Genomic DNA, 21759 nt, shown 5'->3' on the forward strand with positions numbered 1-21759 from the left:
GGCTCTCCTAAACGACGGCGGCGCAACCGCCACCGCCGGCCGTAGGCATGGCAGCAGGCCGCGGGGCGGCCACAAGGCGGGGCCGGAGGCCGGGGTCGGCCGCGGAGGCCGCGGGGTTCGGCCGCAGGGTGCGGCCACAGCCCGCGGTCGCGGGCCGCAGGGGCGTCGGCCGGAGGCCGTGCTGCGGGCGCCGTGGGTGGCGCGGCTGGCGCCGCTGGCAGCGGCCGGGGACGCGGTGGCTGCGGGCCGCAGGCCATGGCGGCCGATTTTTTTTTTTTTCTTCTTTGCCCGCGGTGGCCATGGCGGCCACGGCGGGTTGCAGCCGATGCCGGCTCACCGAGGGGCGGGCCGTAGCGGCGGCCGGGGACGCGGTGGCTGGACGGTGGCCCTGTTGGCCACCGGTTAGGACGGGGATGGTGGCCCTGTTGGCCACTGTCTCCCTTCCTCATTTTTCTTTATTCGAGGTGAAAGGAGGGGAATAGGAGAGAAGTATTTAGTCCCACATCGGTCAGAAAAAAATCTTTCATATGGGTAAATAACATCAGGGTCCAAAGTACCACCGTCCAGCAAACCAAACGGGTATGGTTTATTTTGGAATCCATTCCACCCGCTCTGATACCATTGATGGAATTGTTTAACTTAATGAATTATAAATCATTAATTGCGCTCTGGGCTTTGAAATGCGTGCGCAGCTTCGATCACCGGTGATCTGAAGAAAGGTTAGCGAGTAATCTTCTGAAGAGAGAGCTGAGAAGGGGTCTATTTATAGCCCTCTCCAGGACCAAACGTTGCAGGTGGTTACACCCGTGAAAAGTCACTCCCATCAAGGTAACTCTTCACTGCTGTGAAAATACCGTAATGTCCTTATGATTATCAAAATTTACGAAATTCAAGGGACACTTGTCAAGATGTGGGTTCTAATTAAACGGAATCAGGGTTTAATTAAACGGGATCCAACAATAAGAGCTTCTTTTGGCTTACTTTCTCTTCTACTTCAATTGGGCACTTCCTAACTAGTTGACTTATATTGATCAAGCTAAATATCCGTTTTTAAGTGTTCTACAAAAAAGAAATCCTATTGTTTGTTCAAGAGAGAATAAAAAAAGGAAGAAAGGAACTTAAAGCCGACATCAAAACCCACCATTGCCATGTTCAAGTTGTTGGAATGGTAACCCATGATGAACCTTTACTTGGTCATGTTGATTAGCAACCACGGTTGCTTAAGAGCTGGCGACCATGCAAAATCTATCTCCTTCTCTTATTTTGTGACTTCATGTTGAGGAAGAAGAAAGAGATAAGGGTAGGTTGATAAATTCAGTTGGGTTTAAATTTTAAATTCGATCTAATCCAAACTCTTGATTTAAATAGATTTTCTATATTTTCTTTTTTTCATAGAAACATGTTATTATTATTTTAATAGTTAGGTTTGGATGTTGTTCGGGGGATGGTCTATGAAACAAGAGAAAGAGTTGTCAATAGGCTAAAAAAAAACTCTATGCATTTAGCATGGAATTGCAAATGCCTTTCTTACATGTCAAATTGTTGCAAAGTCAACCTAGCATTTTGCACATTGCTACAATGCAGTCTACCTCCTCCTAATTTGGATTAGTGCTCCCTAAAGATGCCTACGCGACAACTGATGTGAAGAGAGAGTTATACCTAATGTGAACTTAGTTATTTGATGTGGAAGTTAACTCCATAAGAGCAAGGGTTAAGATTAGGAAGAAGGGAAAGAGATGTCATGAATCAATCTTTAAGGCTTGTGAGGAAGAGCCTGAAAGAAACTGTAGCGGAGAAGTCCAAGTTGAAGAAAAAGCTGAGTCCGAGGAATCCATTAAAGGAGCTCGATTGCACTAGAGCTTTTCCTCCTCCTTTTGGCCCTACAAAGACCACCGAGATCGAAACTTTTCCAAAGGACCTTCAAATCACCCCTTCAATTTTCAGTCTACTGCCAGAGGCTTTATGGTAGTGGAAGCAAGGATGATGTTCATGTTGTCAGTGGTGACGAAGTTGACCTTCAAGGGCCAGTGATGATGGGTGATGGTGATGTCGCGGTGGGGAATGAGGGTTTAGATCACCGTTTGGGTGCTAGAGTTCAGATCAAGGAATTTCGTGACAACATGGTTTGTGTTTGATGAGAATGACAATAGGCAGTGCAAGTCCCTGCAATGGATTTTCTTGTACATGGAGACAAGGTTCTCGTCCTAGAACGAGAGGAAGCCAACGAGGATGACGAAGAGAATAACAATGTAGGACCATAGGTTAGCCTTAGCGTTGCCGTATCCCTTCTTCCCAATCATCTCTTACATAATGCATGCTAGAGTCTCCTAGGTGATGTGGAGGAGACCATTAGGGATGTGGTGGGCAAAGGCATCAAGGCTGAAGTCGACGATCTTGAGGTTGTCAGCATCATTGAGGAGGAGGTTCTTGGGCTTAAGGTCTCGATTGTAGATGCCATGGTCGTGGTAGAAGTCAAAAGGGGAGATGAGCTACCGAAAGTAATTGAAGGCTGTGTCCTCCCCAAGGCGATCGACGCAAGCAATTTGGGAGAAGAGCTCGCCACCTAGACTAGTACCATAGCAAAAAAGTTCTTAGACTGGGTTGCCATAATCTTGTGGAGCTCCACAATGTTGGGGTGGGTCACCATCTTCATCACTGAGATCTCATGCTTCACTTGCTCCATCATCCCCACTCAGGTTGCCTTTTCCTTCCTTACCACCTTCATCGCTATACTTTTCCTAGTCCATATATTCCAAGCAAGGTAAACTTTTGCAAAAGTCGTGTGCCCGAGCACATGCTTGAGCTCATAGCCCTAAGGGGGACACTTATTGAAAGCAGAAATAGTGAGAGGAGAGGGTTTGGGGTTGCCATTAGTGAGTGGGAGAGATAGCAGGTCAAGATTTTAGATATTTGCAGAATTGCCACTAAGTTTTTGATGAGGTATTTGCAGAATTGCCATTGGATCTATTTATTTTAGGCATCCAAGTCCACATCAGATTTTTTGAGTCCATATCAACTAACAAGTAGGCACCTGCTCTAATTGGCACCTGCTCTAATTAGACGAACTGTAGAGTTGATATTGCAGTAATTAGATATTTAAAAAAATATTTGTAATTTCATATAAAGTAAGGGTATCTTCTTCGGCCTTATTAATAAAATAATAATAATAATTCTTTTTGGGAAGGGCTCCTCAATTTAATATATATATATATATGATAGGACAAGATTTTTTTTTTTTAAGATGGTTGAGCGAATGTTCTGGATATAGGTTGGAATTGAAATGTAACAAAATTTTTATATAGTGATATTTCAAATTGCCACGACTGTTCTATTAGGTCCGAAGGTTTAGAGCGCCTGGACAGAAATTAACGATAATTTTATAGATAATAAAAATAGATTAATCCTAGTTGTCGCTGGATTGCTCGATTACGCCCGAGTAAACTCTCTATAAAGTATAAACCCATCTCACGCTCTTGTTCCTGCCCCAGTTTCACCGAGCGAATTAAAAACCTCGTCCCGACCCGACTCTCGCGACGAGAGATGCGCAGAATACGTTGGAAAGCTGCCGGAAGAGAAACAGAGAACCCGGCAAAAGAGCGAAAATCTCCAAGAAACCCAGAAGAAGAGCGAGCTTTCCCTCTTCCTCCCCTCGCATAAACCCTAGCCTCCTCCTCCTCCCCGGGGCTAGGGTTCACTTCCCGCGAAGCAGAAATGGCTCCCATCCTCAACTACGAGCAGCACGCCCAGCGCCTCGTCGAGCCCGAACTCCGTAAGCAATCCTTGTCTGCTCTCTGTTCTTGATCTGGATTTCCCCTCTAATTCCATCTTCTGATGCTTGTTTTGCTTTCCTTTATGCTGGAATCAAACAACAAAATCCCCGCAACAGCTGTGCAGGTTCGGCTGCAGATGGTGATGGAGGTGCGGGATAGCCTCGAGATCGCGCACACGTCGGAGTACCTCAACTTCCTCAAGTGCTATTTCCGGGCCTTCTCGGTGATCCTGACCCAACTGACGACCCCCCAGCTGACGGAGAACGCGGAGCACAAGCTCCGGAATGTGGTGGTGGAGATCCTGAACCGCCTCCCCCACAGCGAGGTCCTCCGCCCCTTCATCCAGGACCTCCTCAAGCTCTCCCTCCAGGTCCTCACCCACGACAACGAGGACAACGCCCTCATCTCCATCCGCATCATCTTCGACCTCCTTCGCAACTTCCGCCCCACCGTCGAGGCCGAGGTCCAGCCCTTCCTCGACTTCGTCGGCACCATCTATCGCAACTTTCCCTCCACCGTTGCCCACTTCTTCGGCAACCACACCCCTAACCCCCCTCCTCCCCCTCCTCCTTCATCCACGGCCGATGATGCCAGAATGGTCGACGGTGCCGCAGGTGCAAGTGGTGCTGGCAGCAGCGGCCTGGTGGTGCCCTATGTCGGGTCTGGGCAGCTCAACCCGAGCACGCGCTCCTTCAAGATCGTCACGGAGAGCCCCCTCGTGGTGATGTTCCTCTTCCAGCTCTACACCAAGCTCGTGCAGACCAACATACCCTACCTCCTGCCCCTCATGGTCACCGCCATCTCCATCCCAGGGCCCGACAAGGTCCCTTCCCACCTCAAGACCCAATTCGTCGAGTTAAAGGGCGCGCAGGTTAAGGTATGTGTTCGGTTTTTTTCTTCTCCGCCCCAATCCACTCCACCCGTTCCTCGTGTCTATTTAGTTGATTCGGTATCTTACTCCTGGTTTTTTCTTTTATTTTTGGTTCAGACACTCTCTTTTCTTACTTATCTGCTGAAGAGTCATGCCGAGTACATTAGGCCTCATGAAGAGAACATGTGCAAGAGCATTGTTAATTTGCTCGTCACCTGTCCGGAATCTGTTTCAATTAGGAAGGTGAGCGACTGGGCATACATAGGTTCAGCTTTTGATTTGTGTGATCTTATGGCTTATTGTCTGAAAAAGAGAAATGTTTTTTTTTTAAATGTAAAAAAAAAGAAAATCTGAGTTTTTTGATTTGTGTTATCATTACAGGAGCTGCTCGTAGCTTTGAAGCATGTTCTCAACTCAGATTTCAGACGGGGGCTATTTCCTCTTATTGACACGCTTTTGGAAGAGAGGTACTGAGTAACTGTTGGCAATTTTTGTGGAGTTTGCTTCTAGTCTTCTATGTGCTTAATATTCTTTAACATTTCATGCTAGAAAGAATGCTGCTTTTGCATGTCAGACTAAGCAGATTAAAGGGGTCTTATTCCATCTCCACTTGAACAATATGCAGCCTTTTTTTTAATCAAAACATGGAAACAACCTCTCCACATGCGGGATAACGGTTGCATACATCTAACCCTTCTCAAACCTTGTAGTGGAGAGAACCTCATGCACTGTGACGCCCTTTTAACTTGTCCACTCTAATGAAGGGGAACTGGTGCAGTTTATACAAATATGCAATAGTAACAAGCTTATAAAAATGCGAACCATTTAGCCAATGGTGGATTTTAGCTGGCCCATTTGTTTGAAAACCTTTGAGTTAGCAGCATAAATGTGATGTTATTGCCTTCCTCACACATGTGTTGTTTTTTGCCTTGATAAGTGTCAGAAGCTTCTGGCATCTTGTGAAATAAATACCTATCTTGTTCATTATCACTTCAAACATTGACGTGCCTCTTGTCGTGAAGGTTTTGACTCATTTATTCACCACAATGTCTATGTTAACGGTTTACTAAAATGAACTCTTGTTGTTTCAGGGTTCTAATTGGGACTGGCCGTGTTTGTGTTGAGACATTAAGACCGCTGGCTTATAACATTCTTGCAGAAATGGTGCATTATGTTCGAGGGGACCTTTCATTTCCTCAGGTTGTATTTTGTTCATTTTAGTGTTCATCTTGGCTTATTGTATGAATGTGTTTGTTTTTCTTATAGTAAGGTGTTCAAATGGTTTTAGAGTTAAAAAATCATCTCCATGATTGCTTTGCTTATGAACCTTTAGACAATTTTTATCTTGTTTTATTTGAGTTTTGTCCATGATAAGTTTGTGACAGTGATACATGCTTTGTTTTATTTATTTTCTATATGCTGTTGTTAGAGTTGGAAAAGGATATAAATTTTTCTTATATTGCTGTATCTTTTGGGAAATTGATGCTTTTTCAATTTTCTTCTGTTCATTTGTTGTCATTATATAATATGCCATGTTTTTTAAAATATTTTGATGTCAGTTAGCCTTAAGGTAGTTAATCAAGTCTCACAAAAGATTTATCCACATGAGCCATTCTAGACAAATCTATTGGCAAGTCTTGTGGCCAAACCATCTTCTGCTTATGTTTCTTTCACCATTTTGTCACCCAGTCAGCCAAAGATTAGCCTCCCCATATATGAACAAGACCTGATGCTCCAAAAATAGCAAAAATGCTAGGAATTATTTTAGTTATCAACTTCTATGCTAGTTTATTGACCATGTCTGATGTATCAGTTTTGTTTTGTACTTTACAAGATTCTTACTTTATATATCTGAAGCCACCCAAATAATGTTAAGAATATGGGATGGGGTGTGATACATGAAGTGCATGAGGTGCTTCTTTTGGTTTGGGATGGGTCTGCTTCACTAAATTGTTGAATCCTCATTTGTCAACAAGTGGCTTTAGAATGTCAAAAAAGCTCTTTCACCTCTTTGATATTTACACCATAAGCTAGGTCACATGCCATCTGTTGATTATGGTATTCGAGAGGAGAGGTTTGCGCATCTCCATCACTAGGAACCCAATCATTGACTTAAGCTGTACTCTCGGCAGGGTCTGCAGTGCTGGTCCCGGGCAACCCAGTTGTCCGGCGGCACGAGTTGGTACGGGCTTGCGCCGTGCTGCGCCGGAGTTGTTGATGGGGGCTCACGGTCCCAAGCCCCACACCCCCTCGCCTTGCTCCTTGGTATGCGCTCTTGGAGAAATCGCTGAATATTGGACCGATTGTAGGTAACGTCGGTGGAATAATGCAATGCAAAATATCAACAATGAAACTAAACTGAATTTTATTCCATTCCAAATTGAAGAACAAACAAGAACGATCACAGCAAATAAAAATCTAACAAAGGATCGAAAGGATCCCTTTATAGCCCAATATAGTGGAGATTGATTTATCAACTACTAACCCAAATCTTAGACAAAGATCTAAGGACCGAAAATCGGCACAATGCCGCCCAAGCCTCTTGGCCAAAAACTCTCAACAATGAGAACTAAACACAACTCGTGGGATGCCTCGCAATGGCCTCTTACAACTCCTTTTATAGACCCAAAAATTCTAGGACTCCTAGACAATGAAAGACAATATAAAGTAAGACTCCTAAACATAGAAGCTAAGATAAACATGGAAAACAACCTCCCCAAGGGCCCTTGCTGACGTGGCTGGCGTGCAAGGCCTCTATTCTCTTGATTTGGCATGTAATCAGTGATTTGGAGGAGTCCTAATGGGTTTCCAAGTATTGGACCCTCCTTCCGCACGGGACGTGTGTCCCAGTTGGCCGGGACGTGTGTCCCGGTTGATTTGGACTTCCTTTGCTGGGGGATGTCGTGGACTGTTGGGATGCGCCCTCCGGATGGCCGGGACGCATGGCACGGTTGGACCGGATCGCGCGACCCGGTTGGCCGCGACTAGATCTTGGCTGGCAAGTCCTAGTTCGGCAGGGACTAGCTGGGCGCGGGCGTGTGCGCGACAACACGCGCGTGACCCAGGTTGTCCGCATGCTTGCGGCCTGTGCGCACATGGGCGTGCTGCTGGCGTGCTGTTGGGCAGGCGCACTGATGCTGTGCCCGCTGTGGTCGTGCCGGGCGCGCGACCCTACGCGCGCGGCTGTCTGTTCGGTTTGCTACTCTCGGCCGAGCGCCCGTTGGGCTGATGGGGCGAGGTTTGGTGCGCGGACTGATCCCACGCGATGTTGCTGCCACCGTTGAATCCCTTGGCCGGCCAAGGGTCGGCCGGCCTCAAGGCACATCAATTGGCCAGTTTGGCCCTTGGGTGTCGCATGGTCCTCTTTGGGCTTGGCGCCTTGGCGGCATCGCTTGCGGGGGTCCTCAACACTTGTACCGACACAGGAGACTGTGAGAGAGAAAAAGAGAGAGAGAGCGAGCAAGGGAGGGAGGAAGAGGGAGGGAGGCCGGCGGAGGCCGACGCTGGTGCGGGCGGCGAAGGCCGCGACCCTCCGCCGGCCTCCCTCCCTCTCCCTCCCTCCCTCATTCGCTCTCTTTTCTTGTCTTTCCTTTTCCTTCTCCTCCTCTGGCGCAGCGTTTCGGATTTTTTGCTGGAATCGTTCGGGTAAGCCGCCGGTATGGATCGAGACGTCCCGAACCTTGACTCTCGGTTTCTGATTTTAGCTGGGGAATATTGTGAATTTGGTTCTACTTGATGTGGCGATGGCTAGCTCCAAGTAAAGATAACAAGACACTTCTATCTATTCTCTAATTCTCTCACTTAGAGTTAAATTGTGACTCTTGATCTATATCCACACTTTGGAGCTTGCTAATTAAATTTTGACAAAAGAGTTTCTATATGATCACTCTTCTTTGCCGCAATTCATGCTTTCCCTTCATTGAATTCTCACCAAATTAATGAGGCTTGTTCTTCACAAAATCAAGCAAGCAAGAGTTCCTCATTGTATCTGGAACATATAGATCTTCCATTGTTGTTATTAGGTAGTTGTTGTTAGTGAGGCATTGCATTTTGTAGAAGAGGACATCTTATCTTTGTCAGGTTCATAATATGGGTTCTTAAAGGGAATCTTGGTTTAGATCAAGGTTTAAATACCGGCAAAACTGAATGGTACGATGGTACCATATGATGCTGGTCATAAAGTGCACCAAGATGCCCTCCAAGTCATCAAAATTGCCTAAAATGGGATGCTAGGTCAAGTCCATAAGTGTCTTTATTGACTGTTGTAGACCTTGGTTCACTTCTTACAATGCATCTTTTGGGTGTTTTGGTTCAAATGGTTCGTACTGACTGTTTCCAACACCGTTTCAACTGATTCAGTGGATGCCTTGCATGAGACACAATTTTTTTAAAAAATTTTCATGGGTGGGCGATAGAGGGGCCCTGTGGGGTGTCCTTCCTTTTAGGTAATTTGTGAGAGGTTTTGCCTCTTCTTTTGCCCAATCCATGAGAAAGGGAGGGAGAGAGAGAAAAAAGAGGAGAAAAAGGAGAGGAGGAAGGGAGTGGAGGAGGTCATGAGGTTCTCGATATGGAGAGGAAGCTGACAATGCTGAGGTGATGGGCATTAGATTCGGTAGGGTCCTTTTTCCTCCTTTTCTTTTAAAACTAGCGAAAATATGGTACAAGGGGAAAATTAGGGGAGCTTGCCAAATTTTTCTTGTTTTGCTTGGATTTCGGATATGTTGTAGGGTGGATGCCTACAACATAATGATTTACTTTTTAATAACTATTTCAAAAATTTAAATTATTTGTATTTTTGGATTAAAATAATGAAAATAAAACAAATGGACTTTTAGGATGAAAAATTGTAGCATGTATGCATTTGCATTATGCATATGCTACAATTTTTTGGCTTGGATTACATGGTGCTTGTGCATTCTTCCACTCATCTTATCCGGTGGCCTTTGACTCTACACACTATCCCTCCTATGGATATGGGATAGCTAGGAGTTAGAGTACAATGCTACTTCCTACTACCCCAAGTAGGGATGGCCGGTCTCTTACGATCGCCACATGCACATGCAGCGGCATGTATCAAGAGTCATAGCTCAATCACTATCAGACATCTCATGACCATCTCATGACCAGTAGGGACGAGGATAGTGTCTAGGCTAGCTGAACTACAAACAAGACCTGGATGTATGTGAGGGCCATAAACACTTTACTTGAGATTAAATTTATAAAGTAAGTCATTATACTTTTTCTTTTATAATATCATACTTTATTTGTCCTTTTTAATTATAAATGTTGCTAGTTTATTGCTCCATGTTGTTTCAATTAGTGTCGATACCAATAATGACACTCTAGTATCAGACATCCATTAAAAATGCAACTAAAACATTAAAAAATAAAAAAGATATCCCAATAGCATAACAAGGCTTAGAAACAAAAAAGGGAAAATATTAAAGAAGTGGGGCTTTTGGCATCCTAATAATATGGTACTAGGATGGAGTCCTGTACGGTATGTCGGTTTGGGATGAATCAATGCCATATTGGTCCGACTGAAAGCTATTACTAGCACCGGTACAGATTATTAAAACCTTCGTTTAGATTGTGCAAGTTTTGGGAGGTCTCATCCTTTCTGCCCTTCATCGTTGGCCCTTCTCATCCGATAATGGTTCCAAACTGGAAATAGGTGTCTTAGTGGGGGCAATCTCATCATTGGCCCCTCTCATCCTTTCTGCTAGCTTCCTTTCATTAATTATAGATTTAATCCAAAGCGATGCACATGTTACATTTCTTGCTTAAATTGAGTTGGTATGATTTGTTACAGGTAGAGACAAAGCTGCCTTGAAGTTTTGGGAGTTGCCTTTGTTATATATGAGAAGGTTGTTTTGGTATATGTCTAAATTGATCATAAGAATAGGGTTTTCTTTGCTTTTTTAAGGAAGACAATCCCTGAGGTTTATTTACTGCATTGAATAAAACAAATACATGACAAAGATATAAATTATTATAATGATACAGATTTGTTAAGTGAGGTTCATGTCTTGTATGATGAGTGGATAAGGACTTTTGGTGGCCATTCGTTCCTTTTATCCTACAAATAAGGGACCATCTGGTAGTGGAGGAGTTGTACTTTTAAAATTGATGACTAACTTTTCTATTAGCTTGGGAGTTCTTTTATGAATACAGAAAGCATAAATCCAATAGGCATGAACACTACATAGAACCATTTAATACTTTATTCAATTCTTTATCATCCACAAAAGGACATGAATCTCCCTTGTCACTCCTTGATTATATATCATATCTCATCAATCACAAAATCATTATGCTCAAAATAGTTAGCAGAGAGCAAGGTCGGAGGAACCAGTACTGGGCATTGTACCTATTCTCTGGCAGGACGACTTGGTATGGGCCGTGCCGGGCCCGTACCGAGAGAGGGCATGTTGCCGGAGTTGGAGAAGGAGAAGAGAAAGAGAGAGGAGTGGGGGAGGGAGGGAGAAGAAGAGGCGGCGGACGCTGGCGAAGGGCCACGGGGGTTTGATGGAGTTTTGATTTATATTGAGGATCAATGTTATCAATTAGAAGAATTTATGGTTGACTTGGACTGATAAACTAAAGTCTCCAGGCTCCATTCAAAAGATACCATGTGGACTTCACTTAAAAATTTTAAAATTTTTTAGTCGCAGTCGGACCTCTATTTCGTTCGAAACAGAGGAACCGGGCGCGACCTCGATTGCCGCGGCCTTTGCCGACCCCCGCGGCCCTCCGCCGGCGTCCGCCGTCTCTCTTTCTCCCTCCCTCTCCCGCTCGCTCTCTTTTTCTCTTCTCCTTCTCCGACTTCGGCAGCGTGCCGTTTTTACAGCCCGAACCATACTAGCGAGCCACGGGTACGGCTCGGAACGAATGGTTCCGCCGACCATGGCAGAGAGTAAAATGTCGGTATATAAATATGATGCCTGCAACAACCTAGGACCTCAACTGAAAAGGCTAGCTAGAAGGTGTTATTTGGATTTTTTGACCCAAAATCTACCTAGTGCATAACTGATGTGAGACAAAATACATGCCCGCAACGGGCCCTCCCATACTCCTGTTGAAGTCTTGGCATCCTTGCCAAGTTAAGAGTTCAAAACCATTTAAATCCAATGAAGAGCACTTTTGATGAAGCAGTTGTTCCATTTTGTTTATTTCAGAGTGCTTCACGGGATTTGGACTTTTTTCCATCAATCAACCATGCTTCGTGAAAGAGTGTGCGACATTGCCATAATAAAAAAAGTAAGAAGAAACTCCCCTTCTCATATAGAACTAGAGGGGAAGACATTGTTTGCTCCCCATTTTTTTTTGCAGTGATTTTTATTCATTAATAAAGGCGGCTTGATTTACCCTTCCTTCAAAAAAGAATGGCTTCAATAAAAAAAAAGGATAATGCTCGTAATAGAAAAAAGGCGCTGCAACCTGATGACCCCCAACCCGTTCTGCCATAAGTACCTTTATATTATGCTGACTAGGATTCGATAACAGGCCTGAGTCAGTGATTCAAAAACTTTCTTTCCTCAAGCTCAATTTTGATTCACGCAAAAATTCAGAAATTATGATACCAGTGAAACTGAAGAGACCCGAATTCCTATTGTTAGCTTGTGTTCAACCCAAATGGGTTAGTGCTGTAGTGTCTTCTCGTCCACACGGGCTATGGGCTAGGTCTACTCTAATACTATTATAATTGTCGTGCCTCCAACCTGAATCGCGAATCAGGGATGCGGCGATAGCCGCATACTCACAATATGCTGCCCCTCAAGCATGCAAAGCTTCCAATATTATACCATAATTAAGGCAGTGGAATAAAATGAAAGCAACTAAACTCCAAATTCTAATAATTAATAAATCCAAGAATTATCCAGAATTTTGTTTCATAAGTTTCTTACATCAACTATCCTTCAAACACTAAATCAAAATAAGAAATCTATAAAATGTTTCCAATATTAAACTATAAAAGCAAAACTAATTCTACTCCTCGTTGGGACAATTGGCTCTTGCTTCTAATTGCATGCCCATAGCAATACCCTTGTCCACTACTATTCTTTGGATCTACAAGGAAAGAAGAGACCATATAATGAGCTCCATAGCCCAATAAGTAATTATTATCTTACCTAGATAATTCATGTGATAATGTAAATAAGTATTTTTACCGAAAATAAGCATATAAATAAAATCATTTCACTTTAAAACATGAATCTAGAATATTCAGTATTGCTCAAATATTCATATTCATATTCATAAACCTAATTTAAAAATATCATATTTAACTATGACCACATTATCTCTGTGGTAGTACTCATAGTACTACAATTTAACACCAGCCGCCAACTAAGTTGGGCTAAGGAACCCAAATAATACCTTCCAGATAGCCTTTTTTGGGAGAAGATCCTAGGTCGTTACACTTTCGCTCATGGTTCTTATCCAAACTTTACCAAATATAATATGATATGCCAATTGTAACTTCTCCATGGTGTATAATGGCTTTTCCAAAGAAAGTCCTCTATGATATTAACCTTGCATTGAAACCTCTAACCAACTCATGGGTGAGAAGAGGTAGATTGACCTCGCTTTAGTCAAAGGCTTATGATAACATTATAAAGTATTCTTTGGCATATTAACAAAAGCAGATTAATTAGTTGATGACACTTCTCTCATCTCCACTTGCAGCATTAAACCAAGAAATCCCAATAAGTTCATAATTTTTTTTAACAAGATAGTAACTACTGAAAACAGAGATTGAACAAGCATTCTTGATTGAAGGTGTGATTCAGTTGTTGTTAATGTATTTTTTGCAGGAAAAAGGAATCTCAGAGGAATCTGAATATCTTTCTTGATTATATTCTAGTCCTAACTTTGCATTACTTTATTATGAGGAAGTCCTTACAACCTGATTGTGTACTCATCTCATATCATTTGCATGTAAATTTGAAACCAACACAAACCACTCATCTGGTTTATTAGAACCAAAGTTCAAGGAAATCAGAGTCCCTATGTAGCGATCTTTATTTTAAAGGTAACTAGTGAAGTGCATGTGCATATGAAAGTTAAGCTATTAACCAGTTGAAGGAAACTTTAGGGCTGGTTCCAATGCTTTAAAAGTTTAAACTACACAAAAACCAATTAAGATTTCAATATTGTACAAACTGACTATGCATGCCTTTTTGTAGCAAGCATTTTGCTCTTACCATATTGTCTTAAGCCATAACACAACTTTAAGTACCCATACCATGATTTGTCTTTGATATAGGCATTCATGTGGCGGATAGAACTCATCTTTGAATTAGATGGTCACATTTCTAAATTAGGCCATCACTTTGGATGAGAATGCTTTATAAGGGTGAGCATGATCTAACGGGGGCTAGGCAACATTGAGGTCGGGATCTTGTTATTAGTGCAGATGTGATTGCCATTGGACTCTTTAGTCTTGGGAGGCACAGCAGAAAATATTAGAGCCTTGTTTAATGAAGCCTCTAACCTAGAAGCTTGGCCTCCATGTGAGGGGATCTAAAGGTATCTTGAAATTCAGAAAGAGGAACAGATACGGAGCTATATAAAAAAGGTTGTCCCGATGCATGAGGCTCACTGCAGGGTCTGGAGAGGGTGAGATGTACATAGCCATGTCTTTGCATGCCTAGAGGCTGTTTCCATGTTTCGGACCCGTGACACCCAGGTTAGAATTGAGCAACCTCACCATTGTGCCGAGTCCCACCCGCAGATATGGAGCTATATGCATAGATAATAATTATACCTGAATAAGATTTGACCATCAGCTACTAAGGAGTTTCATTTGAAGAGAATAACTTGTTCGGAGTGACTACTTCATCTGCATTAGATGGATTGAGCATGCTATAGATTTTTATGAAGAGGGTATTTAGTGTTGGACTTAAATACAGTCACCTCACTTGAGTCCAATGGATATATTTCTCTCATTGGAATTTGGATTAACTCAAGGTAGTTGTGTGCGAAGGATCCATGTATTCTATCTTCCGATTGAATAAACTAAGTAGTTGAGTACAAAGGGTCCATGTAATTGATCTCCCAGTTGACAAAGTATGAGGGCATTTTGGGAAGTATGAACATTTTCACATCGAAGAAATATTGATAGTCTGATACTTTTATATAGTTGCTTGTTTAAATGGAAAATTAGGCTTAGCTTTTGGGACAAGGAAATATCAGAGGCTAGAACATTTTGAAAGAGATTAGCTGAATTTTTTAATCCGTGTATGTCTTTTCTGTCTAAATTTTTTCCAAAGGGGATGTTTTCTCAATGGTTGGATGAGCTTAAAGTACACCAGAATACGCCATTGCAATGCATGTGATCTGGAGGCGGATGCCCCTCCCTTCCCCTTCTCATGCTTTGCTAAGGAGTTTACTTTTAGTAATATGATAGGTATATAAAGGTTGACAGAATTTGAGTTAAACGTTGAAAGTCAGCAATGTCTTGGATTGAATTTTGTATCATAAAGCTGACCAATTGATGGGATTGCCCTTGTCGGTTAGAGTAAGAATAAATTGCTGAACTACAAAAATAAACCTTTTGTGCATTGGGAAGGAAGTAATTTTGTTCCAAAAACCATCCTGAATATATGGGCAAATTTAAAATTGCATCATATTTAATTATATGACATTTTAATAACATCAAAACTCAAAAGGCCAATATAGTGACATCTAAATTATGCTACTGGTACCTGTTGGCTCACAAATTTTTGGCCCATGTCGCTTGAGAGTTCTTCAATACACACTAATGTCTTTGAGTTGGTGGACAGGCTTTGTAAGGTTGGCTCCCAACTCTTAGTTGCTTTTCAAGTGATATTTATTTACTGCATTTTTGCAGGTTTTTGTCATGATGATCATTGCTATTGTTGTGCTTTTTTTGTCTTTGAAATGGATCACCTGAAAACTTGTTGTTCGCATTTTGTTCAGCCAACATGAAGTTTTATATATATATGAAAGTTGTGAATAATGATTTCAGGCAATGTTCCATTAGCCAATTTTGGAGGATAGATGAGCTAATTAATTAATGTCGTTTTTTTTTGTTTCTAATGCATTATAAATGTTCGTTTATGAGCCATACCTATCCAGTCTGTGCTTCTTTTCATGTCCATATAGCTTCAAGTTTCAACATCATAGTTTCCTGGCTTTGGAATTTGCAGCATGCTCCAGTTTCTTTTCAAGCTAACAAGGATTTATTGTTATGCAGCTGTCTCGGATTATATATCTATTCTCGAGAAATATGCACGATTCATCCTTAACCCTTGTCACTCACACAACTTGTGCCCGCCTGTTGCTTAATCTGGTGCGAACATTTATTATTCCTTGGTTTAATGGCATTTTTTTTTCTAGGACATGATATTTTCATATTTCAAATAGATGCATACTGCATGGAGTATGATTAAATTTGAAAATAAAATAAAACCAAAATTTGATTGTGCATAATGTGTTTACTTTTATGATGACTATTTTGGTGGGGTTGCTTGTTTCTTAGGTTGAGCCAATATATGAAAAAGGTGTTGACCAACCAAGCATGGATGAAGCACGGGTTTTATTGGTATGAATATTTAAATCGTTAACAATCTAATATTCTATGGGTGAACAACAATTTCCTACTACGTGCCAGCTTATATTTACATAACATGCTGTATGTAATAGTCCTTTCGTAGTCAACGAATCTATACATCTTTTTTTTTTAAACTTTTAGGGGCGGCTTCTGGATGCTTTTGTTGGAAAGTTTGGAACCTTCAAGCGCATTGTACCTCAGGTATGTTCCTTTTAGGTCTGAGCTATTTCGAAGCCAATTCCTGTAAAAGAAAAAGAAAAAGAAACAAATCACACACTCGCACAATAAAAAAAAACATAGGAAAGGGCTAAGAAAAAGATGGCAGGAAGGGGGAAGTAGGAAGGATCCGGGGAGTCTCTAGATCCCACCATCCCAAGATATAACGGCTACTGAAATTCAAAGGTGATTTATGGTATCACAACAATCTCTGGATTGTGGAACTAGTATCTGCGCTGTTCCTACCCATCTAACTTTTATCTTGTCTTTTCAACCCTTGCCACCTATCATACAAACGCATGAGGCAGGCATCTAGACAGGCCCTCAAGTAGCTCACTGTTTAATATGCTATCATGTAATTATCTAATTAGTATCATGAAATTGCATATGGCGTTATTTTATGATTTTAACTTTTCATTTCCTTCCAGTTTTCCGAGGATAATTTTATGTTTTACAAAGAGTCCAGTCTTTATATGATTGTGTTTTGTTATATCTGTTATAATTTCTTAAATTTTACATTTTGTTGTGTGCATGTTATGTAAGGATTTGTGCATCTTTGTATACATTTAATCGTTATAGATGGGTCCTAAAGGACACTGATCTTGTAAATATTGACATGATTGTCACTTTGCTTCAGAACAGAATTGAGCAACTACAGTTTTTAGATGCTCATGACATGAAATAACTGGAAGGAAAGGAGCAATCTTTTGCTGCTCTTGTACGTCAACTCTAATAAAACCATCACAACAAAGGTGGATATGTGGTGGATTACCAAGTGACCTTGATTGAGTTCTGTACAGATAAAGCATGATATCCTATTTTTTCTTGGTTTATAATGTATGGAAAGAACATTTGAAACAACTGATTAATTACAAACAAGGTTTTAGGCAAGGTCCGTCGTACCAGTCCGGATCGGCGTACCGGTGGCCGGCCGGACCGGTACCGTACCGGCCGTTACCGCGAGCCAGACTTTTTTTTTTTTTTAATGTTGTCTCTGTTGGATCTTAAATTAAGTGAAAATTGATTTTTTTATTACTTTTTTCATGATTTTTGATATTTTCATATTTAAATTTAGGGTTGAAATTTGAAACATATATGATGCATGATTGCATGTTATGTTTTCCTCCCGTTCCAAATGATAAAATCATACACATAAAATATCTTCAAATTAAGATACAATCATTTACATACATTTAAAGTACTCTAGGATATCTAAAATCGGGACGAGTGCCGATGGCTCTCGTAGATATCTGGATCATAAGTATAATCAGGAGGAGGCAAATCAACCCAATCAGAAGGAACGCGCGCCAGGTTATAAGAATTGTCGGATCTCTCGCTCACGCTCTGGCTCTGAGAGGTGTCCTCTGATTGTGTAGGGGCCCATCCAAATATGGCGGAAGCAAAATCCATTGCACCATATCCATATTCGTCAGGCTGAGGCTGTGGATAATAGAATCCGTATCCGTATGTTGTCGGATCTGCAGTCGTATCCTGTCTTCCTGAACGACCTCGAGGAGCCCGTCTTCTATATCCAATAATATCCTCACGAAATCTATCAGGTGGTCGACCGTGGTCCGTATCCTGTGTAGCACCCATAAATTGGGACTCACCGGTGAAATAAAGACCACCCTCCGGCTGTGTCTCATGAGTACCATACTGTCCTCCGCTCCCTCCATGGCTAGAAGATCCATCACCATCAGAACCTTCATCGCTGCTAGTCCAAGTCTCTTCCTCGACACTCTCCATTGGGATTCTTTGTTTTCCTTTCCTGGCCCTCTCTGTCTGGCTCCCCTGTGCCTGCGGCTGATCAGCTCTGGGAGTGCGTGGAATATTGTGCTCAGCCCATTGCTCTGGATCGACCCCAGCTTCGGTGGCTATGAAGGTAGCTGGTCGTGGAGGCGATCCTGGCTCGTCAAGCTCGGGCTCCTGCTGCTGGCCTACAAGCCAGCCGAGTAGTGGATCATCGTCATCAGCGGTGAAGGACCCGTAAATCGGATCTGTATACTTGAGCTCCACTTCCTCCTGGATGCACTTTAGCCTCAACCGCAAATTGTAATGCACATAAACAAGGTCGTTGAGGCGCTTTTGCGTCAAACGGTTTCTTTGTTTGCTGTGGATAAGGGCGAAGGTGGACCAATTGCGCTCACATCCACTAGAGGAGACTGTTTGGGAGAGGATCCGGATAGCTATCCGCTTTAGATTTCTCGCGGATCCGCCAAAATGCAGCCACCATTCAGCTGCAAAAATATTTATGAAAATTACATATATGATAGTTCTATAATAGTAACTAAGTAACACCAGGTGAATGTTTTCCTGATGTGTCACGTACCTGGATTCATATTGTGTTTGCTGACGACAGCCGCTCGTTGGCCAAAACTGTAGCTGCCCTCTCTAAATAATTTGCTCTGTGAAAAATAAGCATAAGAAAACCATGTTAATAATTGAAGATGCTGATATACTTACACATGCTGGTAATTACTAAATCATAATTACCTCTTCAAGACATAGGGCCGCTTTTTCTGGATCTGCCTCCATCTTGTAAATCACATTACGCAAAGCATCCAGAAGTGTTTCATCCATACCAATTCCATCTATGCTGTACTGAAACCGGGGGTTTAGGTAGTATGCTGCACATATACGAGACTATCTTAGCATAATTATATAATTATATCCATCACTATAATTGTCACTATAATTATATCTTAGTTTACCTGCTAGATGTAATTCCGTACCCATTTGCGCTCCCCACCGTTGCTCAATGATGTTGATGTATGACCGGCCATGTGCTGGATCAGCCTCCATAATCTGATCCTTTGCCTTGACCATCATGTGATACAAAAACCCCATCTGGGGGTAGATCTCGCTATCTACGGCCCGCAGCACTTCATATAATGGTTTGATAGCCTTGACTATTGTAGTAGCCCGCTGCCAGAATGGCTGTCTCGTTACCAAGTCTTCTATCTTGCTCCCTTCAGTGCCGGCATAAGAATATCTACTATCATACCACTCGGGACTGGCAAACATCTGACGTAGGGCTCCTCTCTTCTCGAGTATGCTATCAAGTGCGATGAAGTTGGTAGCAAACCGTGTGACTCCTGGTCTCAGAATCTCTCCCCCTGCATACTTTCTCATCAATGAAAGAACCCAGTTATGGTTATAAATATACCTCGTAATGCGTTGGGCTGTCTCCACCGTTTGTTGCACCCTACGGATCTTTCCAATGTCCATCAACATAAGATCGATACAATGTGCAGCACATGGGGTCCAGAAAATATGTGGCCGCCGCTCCATCAAGACCTGCCCGGCAGCCTTATATTGCGGCCCATTATCAGTGACGACCTGCACGACATTCTCCTCTCCTACCAGATCAATCACATCCTCCATAAGTTTCAGCATGTACGAGGTGTTGTGCACATAAGCCGAAGCATCAATCGACTTGTGGAAGAAGGTCTTAGCATCACAGTATGTCAGGAAGTTGATGATGCTCCGCCTGGTCGGACCGGTCCAACCATCGCACATGATGGTTAGTCCATATATGGGCCACTTGCTCTTGTAGGAGTCAATCCAATTCTCCAGCTCCTCCTTATTGTTGTCAAGAAGCTCACCGTATATATCCTTCGGGCCTGGAGGAGCTACACCGGGATCGGCAGCTTGTATGGCGGCAATGGCAGACCTGTAGTATGTATTGTCTGCCACATTCGCTGGGATGTGGCTGAAGTGAAACCAGGATCCAATAGCTCGCCACATAATTTTCTTCTTATCCTTCATCCACATTGTGTCTATCCTCTGCTGCCTTGAATCTCTACTGGGGAGAGCATGCGGATCTACATCATGAATTGTCGCTCCTTCTGAAATTCCTCTAGATGACTTCTTTCGGCTACCAAAACTACCCAGCATAGATGCAATCCGGCCACGTTCTTTGCCGACGCCCTCCCTTACTGAAGTTGTCCTCAAGAACTCTGGATCTTGTCTAGTGCTTCGAGAACCGCCGCCCGACTCGTATGCAGAGGGCCCAAATCGAGCCCTATGCCTGGCCACCTCCTCCTGCTGCCACTGGTCATCCAGGCTTGCATGCATGGCCGCCTGAATATCTGCCTCCTCCTCATCTAGATCCTCGACCTCCTCTGGCTCCTTAGAGTGATAGAAAGGTGGCTCTGCCGCTTGGCGATCGACCTCCGCCCTCTTCTTGGAAGCCATCTCCTTCGCTTCTTTGGCCTCAGCGAGATTCTGCCTCATCAGCACACGAATCTCGTTAGGACAATTTCGGCACGTAGCAACCTCACCGGAATTTCCGGCTAAGTGTTGCTTCAACCTGGTTACCCCTCCTCCCTTGAAAACCTTGTCGCAAAACTTGCATTGAAACTGGTGTCGTTGCCCCTCACTTCCAAGTCTTCGCCCATAAGACCAGCCAATATCACGCTTTGCAGGGTTCGTTTTTCTTGATGGCTCCATTTCTATCATAAAAGGACAACTTATCAAAAAATTAAGCTAATAAAGTAAATTTTTGCATTATCTTATTATTTAAGTAATTTATAAACTATTTTTTTAAAGTAAATTATTAACAAAATTAATGAAATAATATAGGATAAAAAAACCGCACCTTAAATAGTCTCCGCTGGATTTTTTGGGCAGAACCTCCTCCTCAATTTGTGGGCTATCTCTCAAATCTTTCCGTCTCTGATTACTCTTTAGAGACTCACTCCTGGATTTTAGAACCTCAATTTGTTTGGAGTCTGGACAGAGCCTCGTTCAGTTTTTATAACCGAACGAGAGGCTTAAGAAGTGGCCGAGACTCTCGGCCACTTCGTGCTGTTAATCCAAGATTAACAGAAAAGAAGTGGCCTTTCGGCCACTTCTTTCGTTGATTTGATGGGAAAGAAGTGGCCGGAGGCCACTTCCTTTGTTTTTTTATGGGAAGGAGTGGCCGGAGGCCACTTCCTTTCCCATTAAAAAAAAAAAAAGCTGTGGCCTGTCGGCCACAACATCTTTTTTTTTTTTTTTTGAAAGAAGTGGCCCGTTGGCCACTTCCTTCTTAAAACCACGCGCGGCGCGTGGTTTTTGAAACCACACGCCACGCGGTGGTTTTAGGAACCACAGCGCCTCGCGCTGTGGTTCCCAAAAAAAAAAAAACGTTTTTTTTTTTGGAACGGGCCACTTCTTTCCAAAAAAAAAACGTTTTTTTTTTTTTTGGGAGGGCGCTGTGGTTCCTAAAACCACCGCGTGGCGCGTGGTTTCAAAAACCACGCGCCGCGCGTGGTTTTAAGAAGGAAGTGGCCAACGGGCCACTTCTTTCAAAAAAAAAAAAAAAAGATGCTGTGGCCGAC

At 42.8% G+C, this 21759-nt stretch overlaps 1 protein-coding gene across 2 annotated transcripts in view; it reads left to right on the forward strand.

Annotated features, from left to right (window-relative positions):
* The first annotated feature begins 3472 nt into the window (after positions 1–3472).
* The window catches only part of LOC103721031 (transformation/transcription domain-associated protein-like), a 69272-nt gene continuing 50985 nt past the window's right edge, over positions 3473–21759 (forward strand). The window contains exons 1-8 of one of the 2 annotated variants that reach the window (XM_039132729.1): positions 3473–3769; positions 3887–4647; positions 4759–4884; positions 5023–5108; positions 5733–5841; positions 15863–15958; positions 16148–16210; positions 16361–16420. In XM_039132729.1, the coding sequence (XP_038988657.1) occupies positions 3712–3769; positions 3887–4647; positions 4759–4884; positions 5023–5108; positions 5733–5841; positions 15863–15958; positions 16148–16210; positions 16361–16420 (1359 nt within the window). In that variant the 5' untranslated portion in view covers positions 3473–3711. The remainder of the gene's footprint in view (positions 3770–3886; positions 4648–4758; positions 4885–5022; positions 5109–5732; positions 5842–15862; positions 15959–16147; positions 16211–16360; positions 16421–21759) is intronic. The other variant, XM_039132730.1, reaches the window with a different exon arrangement.

The sequence above is a fragment of the Phoenix dactylifera genome, chromosome 13, assembly GCF_009389715.1.
Source record: "Phoenix dactylifera cultivar Barhee BC4 chromosome 13, palm_55x_up_171113_PBpolish2nd_filt_p, whole genome shotgun sequence".
Taxonomy (NCBI): Eukaryota; Viridiplantae; Streptophyta; class Magnoliopsida; order Arecales; family Arecaceae; genus Phoenix; species Phoenix dactylifera.